The sequence below is a fragment of the Convolutriloba macropyga genome, chromosome 15 (genome assembly GCF_964194025.1).
Source record: "Convolutriloba macropyga chromosome 15, txConMacr16.3, whole genome shotgun sequence".
Taxonomy (NCBI): Eukaryota; Metazoa; Xenacoelomorpha; order Acoela; family Convolutidae; genus Convolutriloba; species Convolutriloba macropyga.
In genome coordinates this window covers 45,710,014-45,731,078 of record NC_134482.1, presented here as the reverse complement: position 1 = coordinate 45,731,078, position 21,065 = coordinate 45,710,014, and the positions used below count along the sequence as shown (strand labels likewise).

Sequence of the window (21,065 nt, the reverse complement as noted above, 5' to 3'; positions counted from 1 at the left end):
ACGGTTCTACTTTTTTCACCCCTATTCATTTAACGGTTCTACTTCTTTTCACCCCTATTCATTTAACGGTTCTACTTCTTTTCACCCCTATTCATTTAACGGTTCTACTTCTTTTCACCCCTATTCATTTAGCGGTTCTACTTCTTTTCACCCCTATTCATTTAACGGATCTACTTCTTTTCACCCCTATACATTTAACGGTTCTACTTCTTTTCACCCCTATTCATTTAACGGTTCTACTTCTTTTCACCCCTATTCATTTAACGGTTCTACTTCTTTTCACCCCTATTCATTTAACGGTTCTACTTCTTTTCACCCCTATTCATTTAACGGTTCTACTTCTTTTCACCCCTATTCATTTAACGGTTCTACTTCTTTTCACCCCTATTCATTTAACCCCCTATCATTTAACCCCGATTTATTCACCCCTCTATCTATTAACTCTTCAATCATTTCACCCCTCTATCATGGCAATTATTGAAAGTAATGTGGTTTCTTTTCCCGTTTGTGCCCCCCCCCCAGTGTTTCCCCCTCTGGTGTTCCTGGAACACCCATACACACATTACTAAAACGTTACTTACCAAACCAATAAACAAAGCTAACCAGTGTGCAATTTCTTTTCTGAAATAAATATGAGGAGCACTATTTTGATTCCAGGGTTTGTGAGAGAACATGTAGTTGAAGTTTCATTTTTTTTCCCAGGCGAAGTTACATCTAGTGCGGCGTTTTATGGCACCTAATTAGACTTTTCAAAATAAAGATAATTTTAGAACTGTCAACCTTCTCTCTTGATGATTTTGGCTGAGAATTGTGTGAATCTAAAACGTATTTTGCCGCATCAGTAGAGGCATTTATAGACTATTAACTGAAATTATCAGCAGCAATTAGTTCTCCATATTGAAAAACGAGAAGGAGCAACTAAAGATGGATATGTGTTACAAACAGCTTAATCGCGATATTTTGAAGTTTCACAGAGTTATTAATTGCTCTCAAATGAAGTTTGTAACATTTATATTAGTCCGACCTGTTTATTATCCAAATTTTCGACCGATAGTTTTTTTTCTCGTGATCATTTGACTTTTCGTCCTCAAAAACGGAGGGCATTAAATGGCTGAGCAGATTTCTAAGAGCATTATGCCTTAAAATGCGATTCACAGAAACTGGTTTGGGGACATAAATCCATTGTGAATTGCGGTTCTTAGAGTTTTACCCCCTCCACCTCCTTACGCCCCTCGAGTCCACCCCCCTAACCTCACTCCACATGCAACTCCGAACGGTTGACCCCTTCCCCTCTCTCTCAAACGCCGCGCCCATTATTCACAGTTGTTTGCAGTTTAACTCTATCGGTGGCATTTTACTACCGAAAAGTCAACTGAAAAGTGCGCCGAATATGTTTCATTTTAGAAATTTTATCATGGTAACGTTCTATAAGGCGCTTTAATGATATGCAAACATCTGGTCTTTGTGAGATGTTAATGTGACCTAGCTAATATTCGTAGATTTTAAATAATTAAACAACTTATTTGTAGGTTCTCGGTATGGACCTGGTTTCACCCCCAACACAAGCTCAAATTAGGAAACGGAGGATGGAACAAATGGAAATGATGAGCAAGGCTAGAGGTGAACAAAATGTGAACAGCAATGTTACCAGCAGACCACCACCTGCCAACGCCGGACCTCCACTTTCAGCTGGGTCTGTTGGATCTGCAGTCGTTGGAGCTGACGGTCCAAATCCAGCTAAAAAAAGGTTCCAAGATGATGCTCCTGGGAGGACCCTACCGCATAGTGAAAAACCGATTGGCGAAAAAGATGCGAAATCAGAACTCATGGAAACTAACAGCTCTGTAAATGTAGAATCAAATGAAACCGCAAATGCTGATGCGACTGCTCATATGGAAAGAACTGATCAGGAAATCCAAAACCGGTCAAAATCAGAAAGCGAGATCCCAGAATTTGGCAGTAGTGAACCACATCAAGATGCAAGTATGCTATCAAGCTCGTACGATGCAGTTCAGGACTCGACCGATGCTCCAAATAGTCGTAACGAGAATTTAGTTGACCCAGGTGGCGAGGCGGCCTATGAAGCAATGAGTTACGAAGACCCTTACGAGTCTTACTACGGACCCTTGCCTCAGTACCAGAACCGAATGCCATTTGGTGGCGGCTTCCATGGTAACCCTAGGTTCTTCAGGCCATGGCGTGGAGGGGGGCACCCAAGGGGAGGGTTTTACAACCGACCACCCTGGTGACGAAGTGCTGCCAGCTATTTTAATCGAGAATTGACTTCACGCTTGTGTTCTGTTCTGAAACTTGAAAATATATATTGTGTAATATTGTCGGTGTTATTTTCAAAATGAGCATGTTAATTTCAGTTTTACCTATTTAATGAGAGATCCGCAAAAAAAGTAAAAAGTAACTGAAAGAATCCACAACGATCAGGTGAACATCCTGAAAAAAAAATGGCAGTTAAATATGAAAGAGGAGTACTGGATTTCGATACGATTTTTTTAAGCTGGGTCACTGACATCGATCTTATAGAACTTCAGGTACGGACTTAATAGACTGCAAATATCTGCAGATCGTTCTGTGGCTATTAATTAAAAGCCGCCGTCAGCCTTTCAACGGCTATTAATTAGGCGCCCTCCTTTACGACTCGACTGGAGCGTCTTTTTTAATAGCCGCGAAGCGATAGCGTCTATTATTGGGGACATCGTGTTTTTTTTTTAAAATTCGTAGTCTCCATCGATGATTCTTGTGACTTGACTTCTTGAAAGTGAATTTGTGTGTGTGGAGTTTAAATTTGCTGTTAAAATTTGTGTGCGTGACGTCATTTATTCTGCTTTTAGGTCAGTTGCGTGATTTACCTCACTCAAAAAATGACTCCTGAAGTCACTTAATGAGCTTTAAATTTTATGAAAATTCACTAGTTAAAGATCAATAGCGGCGTGCATCGAAGTAGTGCGAAACGTATATGCACTAATTCGTGAGTTAGAGTCTTGAGTTTTTGATTTTGAATATTAATTTTCAAAAAGCTGTATTTGGGCTTTTTACTTTTAGAGCTTATGTGTCTCATAAAAATGACAGTCTGAATATAACCCAATAAGTCTAGTGGTCTATTAAAGAACTGGTGGTCAATCTATCTTATTTCTTTAGTTGTTTCAATTCATGGAAGGCCACAATCGTCTATCCCGGCTATGTTCCTGCATTCTGCCGTCTATATTTTTGATCGATAATATTTGGAGTGTATTTAAAACAGGATGCAAATGTCAATGCCGCACGTAAAAATGAAGCGTTTACGTCAAACGGCTTAACGAAATGACGAGTAGAGTCATTTTACGTCAAACCCATTTTACGTCTGACAAATTTTACTTTTCCTCCTTAAAAACGGGATAAACAGGTAGCGCCCAGCGGGCCCTAAGTTTCATTAGAAGCCCTTAGCCGTTTTTGGTAGTCTTTAAGTGCTTAATGTGGTGAAGCTACTGGGAAGGCCGTAGTTTAAGGTTAAAAGGTCATTTTTAGTTTTTGAGCCCAAAATGTTTCGTGTTTTCGTCATTTTTCAAGTTTTTTTGGTGGACCAGTCTAAAATTGAGGCTGGTTAAAGTTGATATTAACGGCCTTTTGCAAGACATAAGGACATATGACCTTTTTGAGAGCTTGATGTTTTGATAATCCCAACAAAAACCCAAATTTATACTTCGAAACTTTTCGTCATTTTTTGACTTTTGTCAGCCCTACGTAACACGAAACTTCCTATGGGACTTGGTATTAGATTACTGCGCAGTTTCTAGTGGTAATGGAATGGCTTCCAGCATTTTAACAGCACGATTTTTAGCTTTTTTTCTTGAAAATGTTTGTTATTTTTTGGGTTTCTGTAGCCTCAAGAGCCAAGGGACCTCCTCTAGGTTTTGATAGTGGGCTATTTCTTAGTTTATAGATGTAATGGAAGGTTTTTCAAGATTTTAGTGTCACGAAATTAACAATTTTAAAAAAAATTATTTGCAGTTTTTATTCAAGTTTTTTAAATTGTTAATCTTTTATTTCTTCAGCCTCAAGAGCCGTGGAACCTCTTGTAGGGTCTGATAATTGGTTACTGCATAGTTTCTATAAGTGATTGAATGTTTTTTTAGATTTTAAAATCACGAATTTAAGCAATTTTTTAAATAGGAATTTGCATTTTTTCAAGTTTTGTGAATTTTTTTGAATATTTTGATGTATTCTGGCACCAGGCTCCCAAGGACCTCCTCCGAGGTTTGATAATAAGCTGCTCTATAGTTTATGGAGTTATTGTAATGGGTAGCATTTTTTTAACAACTCGATTTCTATCAATTTTTTCAAATTTTGAATTTTCAAATTTTTGAAAAAATTATGTTCCAAGTTTATGGATCTTTATAAGCCAGTAAATTTTTTAAGGCTTGAAATAGGGACACTGGATAGCCTCTTGAGACAGTTTATCTCTCGCAAACTATCTCTCTCTCTTTCCTTATCTCTTTTGTTGATGCCACACTTCAGCTGCTGTTATGTGGCGTGATATCATTGATGGGTTGCTTTTTAAGATGATTGGTTACCAGTGATGGATTGTTTTTTAAGTGTTGGGTTGTTTTTAAGATTTTAAAATCACGAATTTAAGCAATTCTTTTAAGTGTTTGAAATTTTTTCAAGTTTTGTGAGTAGTTTTGAATACTTAGATTTTTTCCGGCACCAGGCTCTCAAGGACCTCAAGGAGTTAATGTAATGGGTATCAATTTTTTAACGACTCGATTTCTAGCGATTTGCTTTTAAATTTTGAATTTTCAAGTTTTCGAAAAATTTTGGTCCAAGTTTATGGATCTTTATAAGCCAGTGAATTTTTCTAAGGCATGAAATAGGGATACTGGATAGCCTCTTGAGACAAATTAACTCTCGCACACTATCTCTCTCTCTCTCTCTCTCTTTCTCTTTCCTCAACTCTTTTGTTGATGCCGCACTTCAGCTGCTGTTATGTGGCATGATATCATCTGTTATTATCACCTCACGCTCCTTCAATTAAGCTAAAGCTAGCCTCACTAAACCGTGTTAGGTACTGAAGAAGCCAACCGTTCGCCGGTTTTTTGAGAGCAATTTTGCCCGTCGTTAGTCGCTTATGTTTTAAATTTTACTTTACTTTTTGGGTCAAGTGATTTTCATAAACTATATTTATTTTAACCATCTTTTTCATATTTTCAGTAACTGGTGTAACGTAATTGTTTGGATTGAGCTTCGTTGGCTGTTTTCGCGGCCTTTTGACAGCGTCAGTAGCAGTTTAAATTTGTTTTTAATAAACTTAAATAGAGGCAAAATGTAAAGATTTTTTTAGCTTAACTTTTCTGTTTGTTTGTTTTTTTGGCCTTATTCTTCCGGTTACTCTGACTTTCAGAATAATGTTTTCATATTTATCTGTTAACGTAGAGTTGTTGACAGAGTTATGGTTTATAATTGCGAACAATTAAAGCATTAATAGGTCATGTTTTTTATGAAGATTAATAATTTTCAATGAATTTTTCGTACTCGCTCACGTTTTGTTTTATGGTGCTTATTGTGTGGCTTAGGTACTCAATAAATTAGCAGTAAATGTTTTAGGTTTTGCTGGTAAAAGTTCATTGAGACTTCAGTGGTTTTCAGCAAATTTTAGATAGAAAAATTGACAGATTTCTTAGGTTTTTGTTCTTTTGCTATTCATTTTTGATCGATTCTTCTCCCTTTTCTAGATGTTTTGTTGGTTATATTCATCCTACCGTTTGATAGTCAACTGTTGAGTTAAGTTATATTGTAACAGACAATCTATCATATACAATGCTTCTGGAGTTTCAACTTTAAAAAATTACTGATAAATTTTCAAAATTTTGTCATAATTTCGTCAAAATTTTGTCATTGTGTTACCTGATAAATTTTAAACTCAGGTTGTATCAAAAATGAATAGTATAATAAAATTAATAGATGTTACAGTTGGTGGTTGGCTAGTGTAAGTTTTTAATAGCTGCACAGCAATAGCTAGGGCTATTATTGGCCTTCTCCTGTATTTTTATTCCGTCAAGATGTTTGTTTTGACCATATGACGTCATAATGACTTCCAATCTGCATTTTGCGAATTGTTTCCGGGACGTCGTTTTCCACTCTTATCGGAGCGAGTTTTTTCTTTCGCGTATTTAAGTTTTTGGTGACGCGTGTACTTATCTCTCAAAATTGACTTCCTGACTCTGAAACTGAGTTTTCTTTACTTTTCTTTAATTCAAAGAGATAAGGTGTAGTGTGTGAGTGTCAATCTAATCGAAGATGGTTTGAGAGTAACTAGTAGAAGCAGCAATAAATTAAACCGATTCCTAATCAAAATATAATATCTCAGCATTTAATAAATAGAATTTTTTGTCTGTTTCTTCTATCATCTTTTGAGATTGCGGATGTACGAAGCTTCTTCGACTATTTTCTGGCAACCTGACAGCTATGTTTTTTACTTCGAGTCGATTCCGAAGCTATGTTTTAAACTTGGCTTTAACTTTTGGTCGTTTTTCGTTTTACATAAGTCAAGATTTTCACGCTCAACTTCCGGCTTACTTCACTCACTGTTTCAAATGAATGGAATTTTATTCTTTAACGTATTGCATTACGTAATGTAGTGAATACGGTCAAATTCAAAGGAGCTAAATCAGGAGAAACGGGATATACATAAAGCGCTGTCATTGTCATAATGCATTAGGTTATCAGAGTTCATTAAAGCGATTGCTAGCTGGCGATGGTATTATGCTTAATAGCCTTTAGTTTAGTAAATGAATAAAGTGTAATTTTGGAGTCTAACCGATCATGCATAATTTACACACCGAATAAGAGCATTTTGACCTGCAGACAAATTCTGTCAATTTCGATCTCTTAATTGTTTCCTTTTCTGTTTCAATCGCAAGGTACGTCAAGCGGGTCAAGCGTCGATCAAAATTTGCTGTAGTCGTGAGCGAATTTTTTGTATTGTATTTTTGTATAGCTGAAAATTTTCTTCTTGATTTCGACCATTTCTTTCTAAACATTATTTACGGAAGTTTGAACACAGTACGTATTTATTTAGGTGACAAGGTCATTTGAAAAGGTTCTGATCCCTTAAGAGTTCCTCCTACCCGTAATTCCACCCACCCAATTCGTTAACCTCCTTCTCCGGTTCAACTAATCCAGGCCATCAAGCTGCCGAAACAGAACGACTTTACCTCATCATTTTTGTATCATTTTCACCTGCTTCTGGAGCAATATTGGAAGACTTGCACCTTTAGTTTTTTGTTAAACTCGATTTTTGGTTTGGATTTGCCTGTTGCACGAATTGACATCTTTAGAGTTTTGTTTTGCACTTCTATTCGCTCCTGATATTCTGCCGAATATATTTTTAATTCAAAAGTTTTGGTTGAAAAGTTTGTCAGTTATTTGTTGTCCTTGACTAAATAATTTGGAATTTTATCCTCATTAAATGTTTTTTGCAGCTTAAATGGCGCTACTTGTTATGTAAAATCAACTCAAATGTTAGCCGATATTCGTTTAGTTTCTCTCAGAATTTCATCAATTGAAGCCGCCGTATGAACTACAAGCCATGCAAAATTCATCCAGGAAATTCATCTGATGTTAGTTGTTTTTTTTTTAAAGTTTTTGGTTAGTTTGATATAGTTCGTAGATCTGTTGATTTTTTCGTGCCTCAGTTTTTTTGTCGCGCGAGTTTTTCCAAACCTCTACCAGTTTTCAATGTGAGAAAAAATTGCGTTGTAAATTGTTCTTTGTTGCAAATTGTTCAAAACGAATCTATCAGCATATGGAAAGCTGTTATGATATCTCTTTCCAGAAGAATTGCATTTTGTAAATTAAAATCGAATGATGAATGATCGTGGCTTAGAAGAAGGAATCGGATCATGGTCATTTATCACCCTAGCAAAGACGTTCAATCTGAGAATTAATTGAACTTTTTCTCATTCGTTTTCAACCTGTCTCATTCTCTTTTTCTTCATTTCTCAGTTTTTCAAGAACTGATGGCTTGCTTGTTGACATTGGTTGTGCTCCTCATTCATTGGGCGACTCGGCAATCGGAATTGATTTAGCCTCTGGGCCCTCTCAATAGAGTCTTCAGTTTTCATTTATTATCGATTGAATGTCACAGCTGTGCATTTCTTGCATTAGACACAGTGGCCGGTCTTTTTATAAAGGTCACTGAGACAGCTTTCGCGAAACGACTCAGCTGGTTGAAAATTTGTCTCATCAGAAAGCAGATCTACGCGTTTCAATGTATTCCGAACTAACTCTTAAAAGCCTCCAAAAGACATAAAAGCTAAGGGTACAATTTTAACGCCTATTTGGGAACCTTGATGTAACTCTTGGTCATAATTCCCCTCTTCAGCATTTGTAAGAGCAAAACCACAGCTCTTCGCCCCATCTTAATTGATTAAGACCAACTGGGCAGGAAAATGTACCCATTTGAATGTACCGCGAATTGTTTTCAGCAATCAAGTTCTTCTGGTCGCATACGTGCGTGTACGTGTCGAGTTCGCATTAGAACACGATGTTCGATCTCGCACACCATGATGTCTCGATATCATGTCACAACAACCATCGCAAGCTGCGGCGTGGTCGCCAAATGTGTACAATACTCCATTTTGGAAATCGCTACGCTTTTGCGTCATTTAACGGAACGACTATCCTGTACCTCAAAGCTACCATTTTTTAGCTTACGGTTGAAACTTAGGGTCGGCATGGGCGCAAGAAAAGGTCAGGAACCCGACTGTTGCAAAGAGTGAACAAGCTTTTTTGAGTTGCTGCTTTTGTTTGATGTTACATTTTTTATTTTATCTGTCCAGTTGAGATTTGAGGTGATGTGGAGCCCTAAGTCTCGTTGTACTGGGGCTTCTTTCAGGTCAGTTTTGTTTAGACTTGCTGAAAGCTGACATTTTAGGTTCAGTAGCTTGCATTTTGCATTAGAGCTCCATTTGGTTTTCTTTGCACCGTTTTTCGATGTGGGTGGTTCCAGCTTCCAATTCCGTTTGGCTCTGTGCAATCACTTTGTCATGTGCAGAGCCGTAGTTTTCCATTCCGAGTTTCATGTTGGGGAGATCATTATTGAAAAATCAGGAACAGCAGGGTTCCGAGGATGGATCCTTGAGGCACACCACTCGTAACATCCAGGTACTCAGAGCAGTCATCATTTATCTTTACGTGCAGTTGCCGGTCTTCGAGGTTTTAATGCAGAAGTGTCAGCAATTTACCACCTACTTCAGATTTTTCAAGCTTCTTTATAGAGATATGATGGGGAACTTTGTCCTAAATTTTGGCGACTTCCAGATACAAGGCTGCGAGTTTTTCCAACCGTCTTATCCTCGTACTTATTATAGATAGAATCTAGGAAAATCAAAAGCTGAATTGTCGCAGGTTGATTTTTTCTAAATCAAAACTGATTTCGATGCAGCCATACTTTGCAGTGCCTATAGAGGGCATTGAACATAAGTCTTTCGAATACTTTAGAGTAACGCTTGACGTCGGCTTTATTACCTTCTTTGAAGATTGGCGAGATTTGACTGATTTAACCAGTACTTCGGTTACACACCCTGGTTTAGTACTCTTTGGAATGCTATTTTTAGTGTCTTGCCAAATGATTTTGAGCATTGTTTAAAGATGATGTTTCCAGTTTAGCTGGTCCCGTTGCTTTGTTTAACACCAGACTTTCCAATATTTCGATTTCAACATCTTTAATTTGAATGGTGTTTAGAATTCGAAGTTAGGGATTGAGCTGCGTTGCTTTCTTTTCACTGTAAACACTTTTGAAGAAACGGTTGAATAGGTCAGCTTTTTTCTGTTTGTTTCCCCTCTCGTATTACCGAGGTATACTATCGGAGGCACATTCGGGTGTTTTCGGATGCTGGCTAAGTACTTTTGGAGGTTACTGAACTGTCCTGTTTGAAACACTTCCACTTCACATTTTGCGATGTCATTTTTTGATGCGTTCTCGGTTTCTCGTTCTAGGCGTTTCAGTGTGAGTGTTCTGCTTAGATTTAAAATTTTCTATTTCCGTTTTTTGGTTTGCAGTTTTTTTATTACAATCCAGAGCGGTGAGCTTTTGGAATGTTTTGTGACTTCTGGAATGTTACTATCGATATGGTTTTCAATCCAATCGTACCATTGTTTTAACAGGAAGTCTACATTGCTGAAGCGTTTGAAAAGTTTTCTAATATAATTTTGTTCAAGTTTGTCCAGTCCGCTTTCCTGTAGGCATATGCGGTTTTTTTTCTGTTCATTTATGGAAGTCATGTTGGTCTGTATGATCGTTTTAATTGAGAGTTGGTCTGACAGTGGTATGAGTATTTTCGGTTCAGGTCTGTGTCTGTTGTTGATTCAGTTATCTGCTCTGGGTTGTCAGTCAATACAACGTTCAGTTTTTGCGTAATGTTTGTAAAATATGACTCTGATAAATGGGCAAACCTTTAGATTCATAGTCATTGCATGACGACATTGTTTTCAAGTCAGTTTTCGAAAGATATAGGTCTTCTGCTATCCGTGTGCATTCATATGGTTTGTAGTTGCTCTCATTGTTGAGTTCCTTGATTATACTATCACACTTTTGATTATTCAAGACGTAGGGACTTCCGGAAGGTGGGTTGTTTGCGCAGCAGATTAGTATGGGTTTTTGTCCTGTGAGTATCTTGGCTACCAACACCTCGGAAAAAGCACTGCTGAACGGCACTTCTGCTTGTTTGATACCCTTTCTGAGAGCTATTAGCACTCTACCATGTTTGGCTGTTGATTTGTCGCATTTGCGCTTCTTTCGGTAGATGAATTAGTCTATTAGAAATAGAGCATTGTTTAGAACGTCTTCGGTTAACCACGTTTCAGTAAGGCACAGTATGTCATAGTCAGTACTAGTTAAAGTATTTGCTAGGGTTAGTCTTCTGTCTAAGTTAAGTATGCTTCGAACGTTAAAGATTAGTTATGCGATTGTTTGTAGTCATTCGTTGTCGCTCTCCGGGGCGTCCTCTATGGGTTCACCCTCATAGACATTTTCTAATGAATTTTTGCTCTATTTTCAAGTTTCCGATTCGCAACTAATGTTTCTGAATAGCAAGAGATGATTCCTGATTAGCAGTTGTCTCTTTCTTTGCATCTTCCTGCGAGAGTGCAGTGCTAATGTTTTTTTGTAGTTTTTCAACAGGTGAGCTGATTTTAGTACCAGATCTTTGCTGATCTCACTTTTCATGGGCTTGACAAGCGTTCGGAGCCTTCTTTTTCTGCTTCGTATTTTCTGATCCTGTATTTTTGGTAGTCGTTTTTCTTTGATCTTGTGAAACTATAGGACCTCTTCAACAGTTTCAATGTCAGAGTGCATTCATTCGTCGGGAAACTTTATTGAGTTTTCCGGAATGTCCCTGATTCTAATGCCAAGTTTCTGTGCAGTGAGATGGTATTGGCTAGGTGGGGATGGTCCTGCGGTTTTGTTCCCGACAACGGCGTTATAGCTTTCTGTTGGGTCTTTTTCATTCGTTTCAGTTGCTCCTGGACTGTTTCGATCCAGTTAATTTTTTCCAAGGCTTTCTTGGAAGGTTTTCATCTGCGTTTTTAGATCATTCAAATCCTTTTCAATTCTCGGCGACTCAGGCTTTTTTCTCTCGTTCAGTTCTTCGCGTTTGTCTTTGCAGTCGTTGCATATGTTTTCTTTCAATTTTGTTAGAACATCAATGCTTTGTTGGTCATTCAGTGCAATTTGGGGCCCAATGCATTGCCTTTAAGCAGAATAAGCCTTTGAATTGATCTTTCTTAATGTTTTCGTTGCAGGTGTGACACTTGGCCACTCGGTTCTTCATGATTTAGGTGGATCGCACTATTCGGGCTTGTATTTCAAATGAGATTGTGAATCGGAGAAATTGTAGTGCGGGGGAAAGTAAGAGAGGATGATTAAGTTCTTTACTATTGGCCGCTCCAAAGCACAAAAGCCCCAGGAAACTACCAGCAAGGAAAAGAGCACTCAGGTTTGGGAAGTGATTTCTTTACTTTTGGCCGATCCAAAGCACAATCCTCAGGAAGCTACCAGCGAAGAAAACAGCTCTCAGGGGATGCGTTTCTTAGAGATCTAATTGCTATTGGCCGCTCCAAAGCACAGAAGCCTCAGGATGCTGCCAGCAAAAAGAGAACCAAGAATTAGACACGAGGAATCAAGGGGATAATATCTAACCGCAGATAATTATTTCTTGCTTCCACACTTCTTTGATCGTTTGCTGCCACACTTTCTTTTTGACTTCTTTCCTGTTTTTGATTTTGTTTTCAGGGTGCTGAGTGTGGATTATGGTCTCCACAAAATTCAAATGGATAGTGTAATGTGGGTGCACTTCGATAAGCTGATCGTTATACCAGGTTGATTTGCGCTTTCATTTGAAGACGTTTAAGACTAATTATCAGAACGTTTACCTCTTTGCAAAGTGTCCGGAAGAGATCAGTGGACCCTTCACGTCGACAGTAGACAATTGCTTTGAATCGGGGAGCAAATCGGTGTTGTTCCCTGTCGTCAATTCGGTGTTGTGGGTGCTGTCGTGTTTTGACACCGAATTGCTGATCACGTCGTGCCAAAGGACAATGTCTGCTGAGAGATCCCTTTGTGAGAAGGTGAACAAGATTCTTGCACTTGAGGCTTGTGATTGAAGCTCAGACCCCCCAGAGCAAAGATTGTAGTTGACAGTTTCCCACCCCAATGCAATGCAGGGTATTGACTCCTTTGCCTTCACGAAAACACTAGCTCCAAGAATGTACACCATGGCCTCGCTGGCTCATCCCTATTTAATAAGTTTATCACAGCGCTTATGTTGAGTTAGTAATTATGTTGTTTTTAGTTTTTACAAATTTTGGCACCTACCTTTTAGAAACTGGAGTTCTTTCAGTATTCTCAAATTTACAGCCTCAGTTTAGCTTTGTAAATGTGTGCGGAGATCTTTTTATTGACTTCTGAACTTGCTTGTTAATAGCAGCTGAGTAGTAAAAATCTAATCGAAATTAAACAGAGTCTAGGCCAGCTTGATAACAATGAAGATGTTCATAGAAAGTTATTACCACTGTTTTTGAAATTTAGTTTTAAAACGGGATATACGTTGATTTCTCATTTTCTGTTTGTTGGCGAAATTAATTGTTGATAAAATTAATTTTTTTCTATTTGAGAAGTTGCATTAGAGTTGATTTCTTGTCTGAGGCTTCGTTTTTTATTTTTTTTTCATTCTAGTAGAAATATTTTTTTTCAGTGGTATTAATCCTTTTTTATGTCTGTCTTTTTTCATGAATATGGATGAACGGGGTCGGAACATTGTTCCGACACACATTGACGAGCCTCCTTGTTAATTAACTATGCTGTCTCTTTCAGAATCTGTGCGATGTTAAAATTGAGAGCTGTAAGCTGTTCAGTCTGCAGATTTTGTGCACACAATAGCAAGAAAGTGTTGATCAAAACAGGCTCAGTGGAGTACTTTGATGCAGCCTCTCAGCCGAGAATGAATTCACCACAAGTTAGACATTTTTTAATTAAATTATCGTTATCCTCTCATCTGATAATAGTAGATGAGCGTCTATTTTGTTGCTCACTGTGGCGAAATTATGGACCCAACCCCCCCCCCCCCCCCCCTCTTTACTGCACACATAACAAGCATGTTTCCCCTCCCTTTCACTCCCTCTTCCTTTCCTCTTTCCCATGCACAGGTGCCATTTCACATAGGGATGTGATAGGATAACAATTTTCCTTGGATCTTGAACAGCAATCTAAGGGTCTTAATAAAATAGATGCCATTTTGTTACTACCACGACGCGCAATTGTTACTCGCAGAAACTCGGTATACAGTTTGCAGTTAGGGTGATAGGGCGTTGGGGGAAGAAACTATAGTAGAAATTATATTTGTACAGGTGCACTCGTTTGAACCAACAAGTTCCCTGATTGAAGTAGACAATCTAGAAGGACATCAAAAAGAGGAATATAGCGACGAACTCTCTTCGGAACTTCCTCGTGTGCTCTACAATGACAGGGAAACCCACCCGAGAGATCTGCCTCCTGAGTTTGTCTCAAATTACCCATTTGCTCAGAGCAGGTATTAAGATTACCAGTTTGATTCTACTCCCTAACCTGCTCCACGTAAGCATTTTAATCAGCTTGTATGAACAAACGAATGCGTGGCTTTGAATCGATACTGGTTGGTGGCGCCCAATAAGAGGTGGGGGTAGCCAATGCGCCCATGGAATGATATGCAAATGGATTCATCCCTAACGCTCAAAAATTTTGGATGTACATGATTTTTGTACCAGCTAATGAGAATGACAGAACAAGCAAAGCTGTTCATAGATGTTTTTCATAGTTCAATCAGAAACAGAAATGATGCTCGCTATTATTTTAGTATCTGTCAAGCAACCTCTATTGGACACTCGTTGTCGAATTCATTGTGTGGATTTCAGTTCTACAATCATGAATAGCTCGATAATTAGAGAAGCGGTAGTCAAATTTGATTACATGACAATTTACCCAATGCCATTTTATCAAACATGCCATTTTACCCAACCTGTCATTTTACCCAGACTGCGATTTTACGCAATGCTCTTTGATCTTTTCTATCAATTATCCGATGTTCGGTTGCGATTGTTTCATAGTCCCACTGGCCATTTATTTATATAGTCGGCTAAATAGCCGTGCTGGTAAATTTAGGGCAAATTAAAGTTGGCTTTGTCTAAAATGGCAGCTTGTGTATAATGGCATTGGGTAAATTGTCCTGACACCGTCAAATATACACTATAAACTTGTTGGCAAGCGAGACTGACGTAGTGTTCGTGACTTTTATTTCAAATCCGTTACTGAATATTAGAATCGGAGAGGAGATTTTTGCTGATACTGGAATATTAACGGATTCACTTACTAGTTAGCGCTGTAAGTTACTAGTTAAATGTTACTGTTTTTTATTTTTGAACAGGGTGTTGAAGTGGTTAGAATGGAGTGACATGATGAAGAGACGGTCCAATCTAGACATCCCGGAGTTCTATGCCGGATCCATTCTCAGAGTCGACTATGCAGATCCTTACGCAACAAATGGTCAGTCTGGGTTACATTTTATTACCTTTAATCTTTTCACTTTGATCTTTTCGTTCAATGATCAGATTACAAATTAGCACTCGGTATTGCAATCGTGTTTTCTTATAGTTGAGCGGATAATTTAACCCCTTGTTTAATTGTGATAGTTTCATATCAAGTTCCACGGGCCGCTGAGGCATGGCCAATTGCACTGGCTAAATATTATGCTAAATAATCGTTCCTGTAATTTCAATTTCTACAAAATATGGGTTATATTTTGGGTATTTTGTCACATTGGCATCGAGTATTTGTTCTGAAACCATGATTTTGCAACCCTTTAGTGCGTGCACTTTTGTTAACACTTAGTTATTACTGTGCAATTTTTATGACTAGTGCTCTCAGAACTAAAAAGGTACTGGCTTCTTTTCTCTGCTGCCTGAGATTTCTTAATCATTCTGGTTTACAAATATGGATCTAAGAAAGAAACGAATAAAAGTCCTCCCAAATTTAGACCTAGATTCATTCTAATTGGAAACAAAATCCAAGGAAATAAACCCTCAAGGGAAGCAAACATTAAATCAACCTCGTTTGAAATTAACATAAACTATAATGATGCTTCAAAAACGCATGCTTTGAAGCAATTCAAAACAACTTTATACTTCTACCTGCGCCCTGTTACCTTTTGAACTCTGCTTCTCAATTTCAATTTAGTCATTCCTGGAAAAGTGGTGCTTTTTTGGGGACTAGGCTGTCTTGCATTTTCTTCCTGTTAATATCTGAAAGCAATTGTTCTGAAACAAAAAGTTAGTAGCGATTCTATTTAGTCCTGTTTTTCTCTTTTAAATGTGATTGTTTGTACTAAAGACTTTTCGTCTGATCTTTTTGTTTCGTCTGACCATTTTTTGTCAACAAAAATGGGATAAACAAGTGAAGCCCGGAGGGTGTTAAGTTGCCGAGCCGCTTTCTTTAGCTTTACTTTTTAGGTCTTTAAGTGTACAAGTCAATGAAGTGACTGAGAAGACAAAATCATGGTATAAGGGGCATTTGTTTTGGTAGTTTAGGACTCCCCTTCTCTCCATCCACCTCCCTCGCCCCTTACTCTTCTATCGTCACCTAATTCCGTCCCTAAATCTGCAGGATCGACTCCCTCTGCCCCCCCCCCCCCACCTAATCCGCCTTCTTTTTTGTCTTTTCCCCTTCTCAAAAGTTAGCCTTGAGCTACCTACTGACGAAATCAACCAATCACCAGTCATTTGAGAGCCATTTGCCCAAAATTTGTCGGTTTTTGTTTTTTTTGACGTGTGTAGCCCTTCATATTTCCTGGTTATGCCTATTTTTCCACTAGAATTCTTGACTTACGGGGTGGAGCTACGGCAAATTGTACGTAAGATAAGCTTGACAAGAAGCTCTACTTGTTCAACGTATACTTGGCTAGAGAGAAGAAGCAAGAACGAATAAGAGAATAAAAAGATAGATGCACAAGTTAGGGAGCTTAAGACGAGTTCGTGTAATGGTTAGTACACTAGCTGGTCCGAATACCGTGCTGGTCTATTTTCACAATTGTTGCTCCTGCTTAGAGCTCTTCTCACAGTTCAAGATCGCAATTAAAGCTATTTTCTTTTAACCGATTCTAGTATTTCAGGATTGAACTTTTTTGTGGGTCGAGTCCTGTACCGCAGTATGCAAGGTGGAATCCGTCACTCAGTATACCTCAGGAATGTTCTAGAAGGAGAAGGTGTCGAAATGGAAATTCAGTTGTACAGTCCTAGAGTTCACAAGGTTAGCATTTGTATTATGGACTCCAAATTGAACACCACCCCCGCCCATCCGTATTTTGTCACAATTTTTAAGAAAAGAATGCCAGATTCTGCTTGACGACTTTAACTGTTAGATCCCCGTTCTCTTGCTGAGGTGCTGTTTTACTCAGACTAACGTGCTATACGATACAATTTGAAACTTGGTTGGGGTGGGTGAAGCGAATAAGACTAGATCTAAATTTGCCAAATGTGGATATTCTATTTAACATAACACAGTTAATCGTCTAGTTTTTGTCTGACGTTACGAGACTTTGCGAGGAGTTTTCTGTGAAGTTTGTTTACGTGAGGATTGCGGTAAACTCTTGAACAGGTAATTCAAGTGATGTTGTTTTAGATCACAGTGTTAAGATTGGAAAGATGGCTGGATCAAGATCTGCTCTACTTGAGAAATGCCGATCCGAGATTGTGTACAATTCCGGTGGACATGAAAGTTAGTCAAAGGTTCATCTTTGAGAAAAGATTATTAGTAATAGTAAATTGTTTGTAGTGCCAATACCATAGAATAGTCATAAAAAAATTAGATACATTGTACAGAAATAATTGATTACAGTGTGCGACACTACAAGGTTGCCATTAAACCTGTCTGGTCTGTTTTCAGGTGCCTCGCTGTAGAGTTGTGCAATTTTAGTTGAAAAAAAGTTGGTTAGATATAAAAAAAAGTATTGAGCCACTCCTATATTTTGAAAAAAATGCTCAGATCAATATTTTAAGGATAGTCTATTTAGCAGCTGTATTAGGCAGTCTGCAGGTTGTTTTAACTTTCTCTGTTCGTATAGCTTTTTTACTGCAAGTATGTTGATAATGGTGACTAATGAATTTAAGAAAATTAACAGAATTGTTTTCTGTCAAATTTTGGTTTGCGGTTTAATTATTTTCCTTCAGTCATGAGCTCTGTTATGAAGTTGGACTTTTTGAAACCAAAATGCATTGGCTGACAGAATCAATCAGTATTTTATTATATTGATTAGATAATTAGAAAATAATCTTGATACTATTTCCGTTTTTTTTTTTAAAAAAAATCATTTTTATAGTTTTGAATAGTTACTGAGGTCATTAACTTTCTTTTTTTATCGAAACAGTGAATTTAGACATGCTTTCGTGATTATTCCGTTTAATCTAAGTGTTTTTGGCCTGATACTCTCCCTACAAGCTATTCTTTCATAATGTGATTTAATGTGTCGCATTGACTCTTTCAGCAGAATTGTTTTATTTTGCTACACTTGCTATAGGTAAGCAAATTACTGTCAACAAGGTCAATTTTTACTTTGAGTTCATTATGTAGTCGTCTTGATTTGTCTTCGTGTCGTTTTTCGTTGATATTTTGTAAAATTTTTGTGCTCGCAACAATTGAAAATGTATTCAGGCTTTTTCCGCTCTGCAGCGTGACGTCACTGCTCTGTGGAGTTAATTTTTAGGGCAGATGTCTGATTGTTGTTTTTAGCATATTTAATTGCTCTCGTAGAGAAGCTGTTATTGCAAACGCGTGTCTTTTTCATGCAAAATTTTCGCTTGACCGTTTTGACTTTTCAAGTGACTTTTACGCCCTTGACTTTTTTTGCGTTTCGCGTGATCTAAATTCTCTCTCAATCACAATTTCAAGCAGCTGAACTCAATTGGCGGCAGTTTAATACTAAAAGTCAACTGAAAAGTGCGCCGAAACTGGTGCCATTTTTCACTTTAAATCTTAATAGTTGTAAATGTTAACCCCTAATGTGGTTATTTGAAGCCCACTATTGAATTTCTTAGTTCCATTTAGGCTCATCCTCCACCCCCCGCCCACGACTGAAGCAGGCTGCAATTGATTAGAGCTCCCACTAGTTGTTCGAGAGCAATTCTTCCGACGTTTAGTCGGTTATGTTCTATGTATCTCAAACTGACTTCTGCTCATTCAACATTCAGTTTAAGAATTAAAACTGGATACAATTTTACCAATTTTGAAAGTTGAAAATATTATTTCGGTCATTTTATCAATTGAGCAATTTTTTACAGCAGCTATTATCGGCAGGTATATTATTATCCGTTAGCTATGTTATAAATCTGTTATTATAAATAAATAAAACTGTCTATAGCGTTTACTATTAAGATTTACAACAATTCGAAGTTAACTGTCTTTGTTACTCTCTATTTTTCACAGGAATAGCGTTTTAGTCCAAAATATAAGCAAATGCGGCTGTAAACGAGAAGTTACAATAACTTGATTAATACTATTTTGAGTTATCTTCATGATCGAAAATGAACCAAAAACAAGAAGGAAACAAATGAACGCCAATTCATTCAGTGAAACCCTTGCCTTTTCAACCTACTTGTATTCATGAGATTTTGCTTACCAAATGCCTTTTTCTGAAAACTGAAACAATTGTGTGACTTGCATTATCAACGAGACAAATTGCCAATTTTTTTTTGTTGAAGCGTCTCTTTAATGTGTTTTTGCTAAAATAGAGAATTAAAATATCAGAAGTCAAAATCATTTTAGGAAAAACATACAAAAATAGCAAAAGCAAGTTAAACGAATCCATCTGTCTGTATAATTGAGAGACATAACTGTACTTGTCCTGAATTTCAAGTAAAAAACCAGCGCAGAAGACAAAACTGACTGCCTGGTTTTTTTTAAAAATATTACAGATGTTTTCTATCGATGGAGCAAATGAAGTTTAACAAACGAGAAAAATGTAAGGTACAATGAAAATCCTACTTCAAATCTCATGTGGCATCCAATTAAACAATACATTTTAGGGCACAAATTATACTACGCTTTATTAAAAGGACAACACATTCCAAAAATCACTTGTTTTTTTTTTTTAATAAATATGACACTACCTGTTTTCAAAAGCAATATCAAATTTGCTATCTTTTCCTTAATTTCTGGTCCCCATAGTTTCCGTTACTTAATTAAAAAGCATGCGGACCAGAAAATATGGAAAAGATAACAAATTTGATTTTGCTTTTGAAAACAGGTGGTGTCATTTTTATTTAAAAACAAGTGATTTTTGAAATGTTTCCAGAAAAAACTCAGAAGTAAAACCTATTAAAAACGAATTTTGAAATATTTTGAGAAAATTCATATCTGTAACTATGAAGCATGAAAAGCCCTTATGACAATTGTTTTTAGCGAAGTAGCAGATTGGAGAAGAATTTGCAGCAAACCGATAAAGCTTGCAAACATTTCTTTGCTATCAAAGTATCTAATTAGTATCGAAATTGCTAGAGCCATAAATTACTTGCAAGAATGATCAAAAGGAAGAAGATATACTTTATTAAAGAGCAACTTAGAGTTTTTTCTTTAGGATGCAAACACAAAAACCATTAAAAGGGATTTCTTTAAAAAAAATTACGTTCTATTAAATAAATTGTAGAACTTGTTTTCTTAAAAAAACGATTGAATAATTTTTTAAAAACCGCAAATTTATTGTGGATTAAATCAAATTGTTTTCAATGACAACTCAAATTTGCTACCAACAAGAGGACGAAGGAATAGCAAAGTATAGCTAGAAAAAGCGATGAAAAGATAAGGCATTTGTTTGTCTAAAATACCATCGAAAAAACCGCCAACTGTCAGAATTCGTTGAATTTTGACCAACTCTAGCTATGTTTGATTTTTTAAAATTTAGCCTAAATTGCCTTAAAATGTGGATCAAAATTGGTGCCAAAAGTTTTTCAAAAAAGCGTATTTCCTAAAAAGTGAAATTCTAGACAAAGAGATCTTCAAATTGATACCGCATATGCTAATCGGGGTTGCCCTAAAAAAAATCAAAAAATGTATGATCAAAGAAGTGGGGCTAGTATAAAGTTCTCCTATTTTCTCTAAAAATGTGGGAACAATTATTCTAAAATGTACGTTATTGATTTTCCTGTTCAGCCTGAGCCGATTCCGGAAGAAGTGCCAGTGTTCACGGGCAAGGTGAAAATGATGCCTAAACCATGGTCATACAGATGGGAGAGATACAACCTCAAAAACATGGACAGATCGTAAGTCGAGTGATTTGACGGAATAATGAGATCATAGATGTTATAGTATATATTTCGAGATATTATAGACGAATTGTAAAACCATTTATATTGTAGCTGATTGCAGAACCGTTTCGTAAAGAAATAATTTTAAGATAAATATAAGGAGTGTGGAAATTTAGGTCGTTTATTCAATCCGTTTTCTCGGAATAAGGGCCTTGCGAATATGTACGCTCGTGCTTTTATCCTTTTTTTTT

At 37.2% G+C, this 21,065-nt stretch overlaps 3 protein-coding genes across 3 annotated transcripts in view; 2 read left to right on the top strand and 1 right to left on the bottom strand.

The window, feature by feature from the left end:
• Window positions 1-2,371, top strand: part of LOC142354408 (uncharacterized) — a 40,879-nt gene extending 38,508 nt beyond the window's left edge. Inside the window, exon 17 of the mRNA XM_075406692.1 lies at window positions 1,530-2,371. Within this exon, the coding sequence (XP_075262807.1) occupies window positions 1,530-2,249 (720 nt within the window). The 3' untranslated portion in view covers window positions 2,250-2,371. The remainder of the gene's footprint in view (window positions 1-1,529) is intronic.
• LOC142354506 (chromobox protein homolog 3-like) overlaps window positions 1-12,806 on the bottom strand; it is a 572,284-nt gene extending 559,478 nt beyond the window's left edge. The window contains exon 1 of the mRNA XM_075406828.1: window positions 12,788-12,806. The gene's annotated coding sequence lies outside the window, so the exon portion shown is untranslated. The remainder of the gene's footprint in view (window positions 1-12,787) is intronic.
• The window catches only part of LOC142354505 (large ribosomal subunit protein bL19m-like), a 91,667-nt gene that overhangs the window by 67,019 nt on the left and 3,583 nt on the right, over window positions 1-21,065 (top strand). The window contains exons 2-7 of the mRNA XM_075406827.1: window positions 13,363-13,505; window positions 13,897-14,078; window positions 14,949-15,067; window positions 16,689-16,825; window positions 17,198-17,293; window positions 20,720-20,829. Of these exons, the coding sequence (XP_075262942.1) occupies window positions 13,374-13,505; window positions 13,897-14,078; window positions 14,949-15,067; window positions 16,689-16,825; window positions 17,198-17,293; window positions 20,720-20,829 (776 nt within the window). The 5' untranslated portion in view covers window positions 13,363-13,373. The remainder of the gene's footprint in view (window positions 1-13,362; window positions 13,506-13,896; window positions 14,079-14,948; window positions 15,068-16,688; window positions 16,826-17,197; window positions 17,294-20,719; window positions 20,830-21,065) is intronic.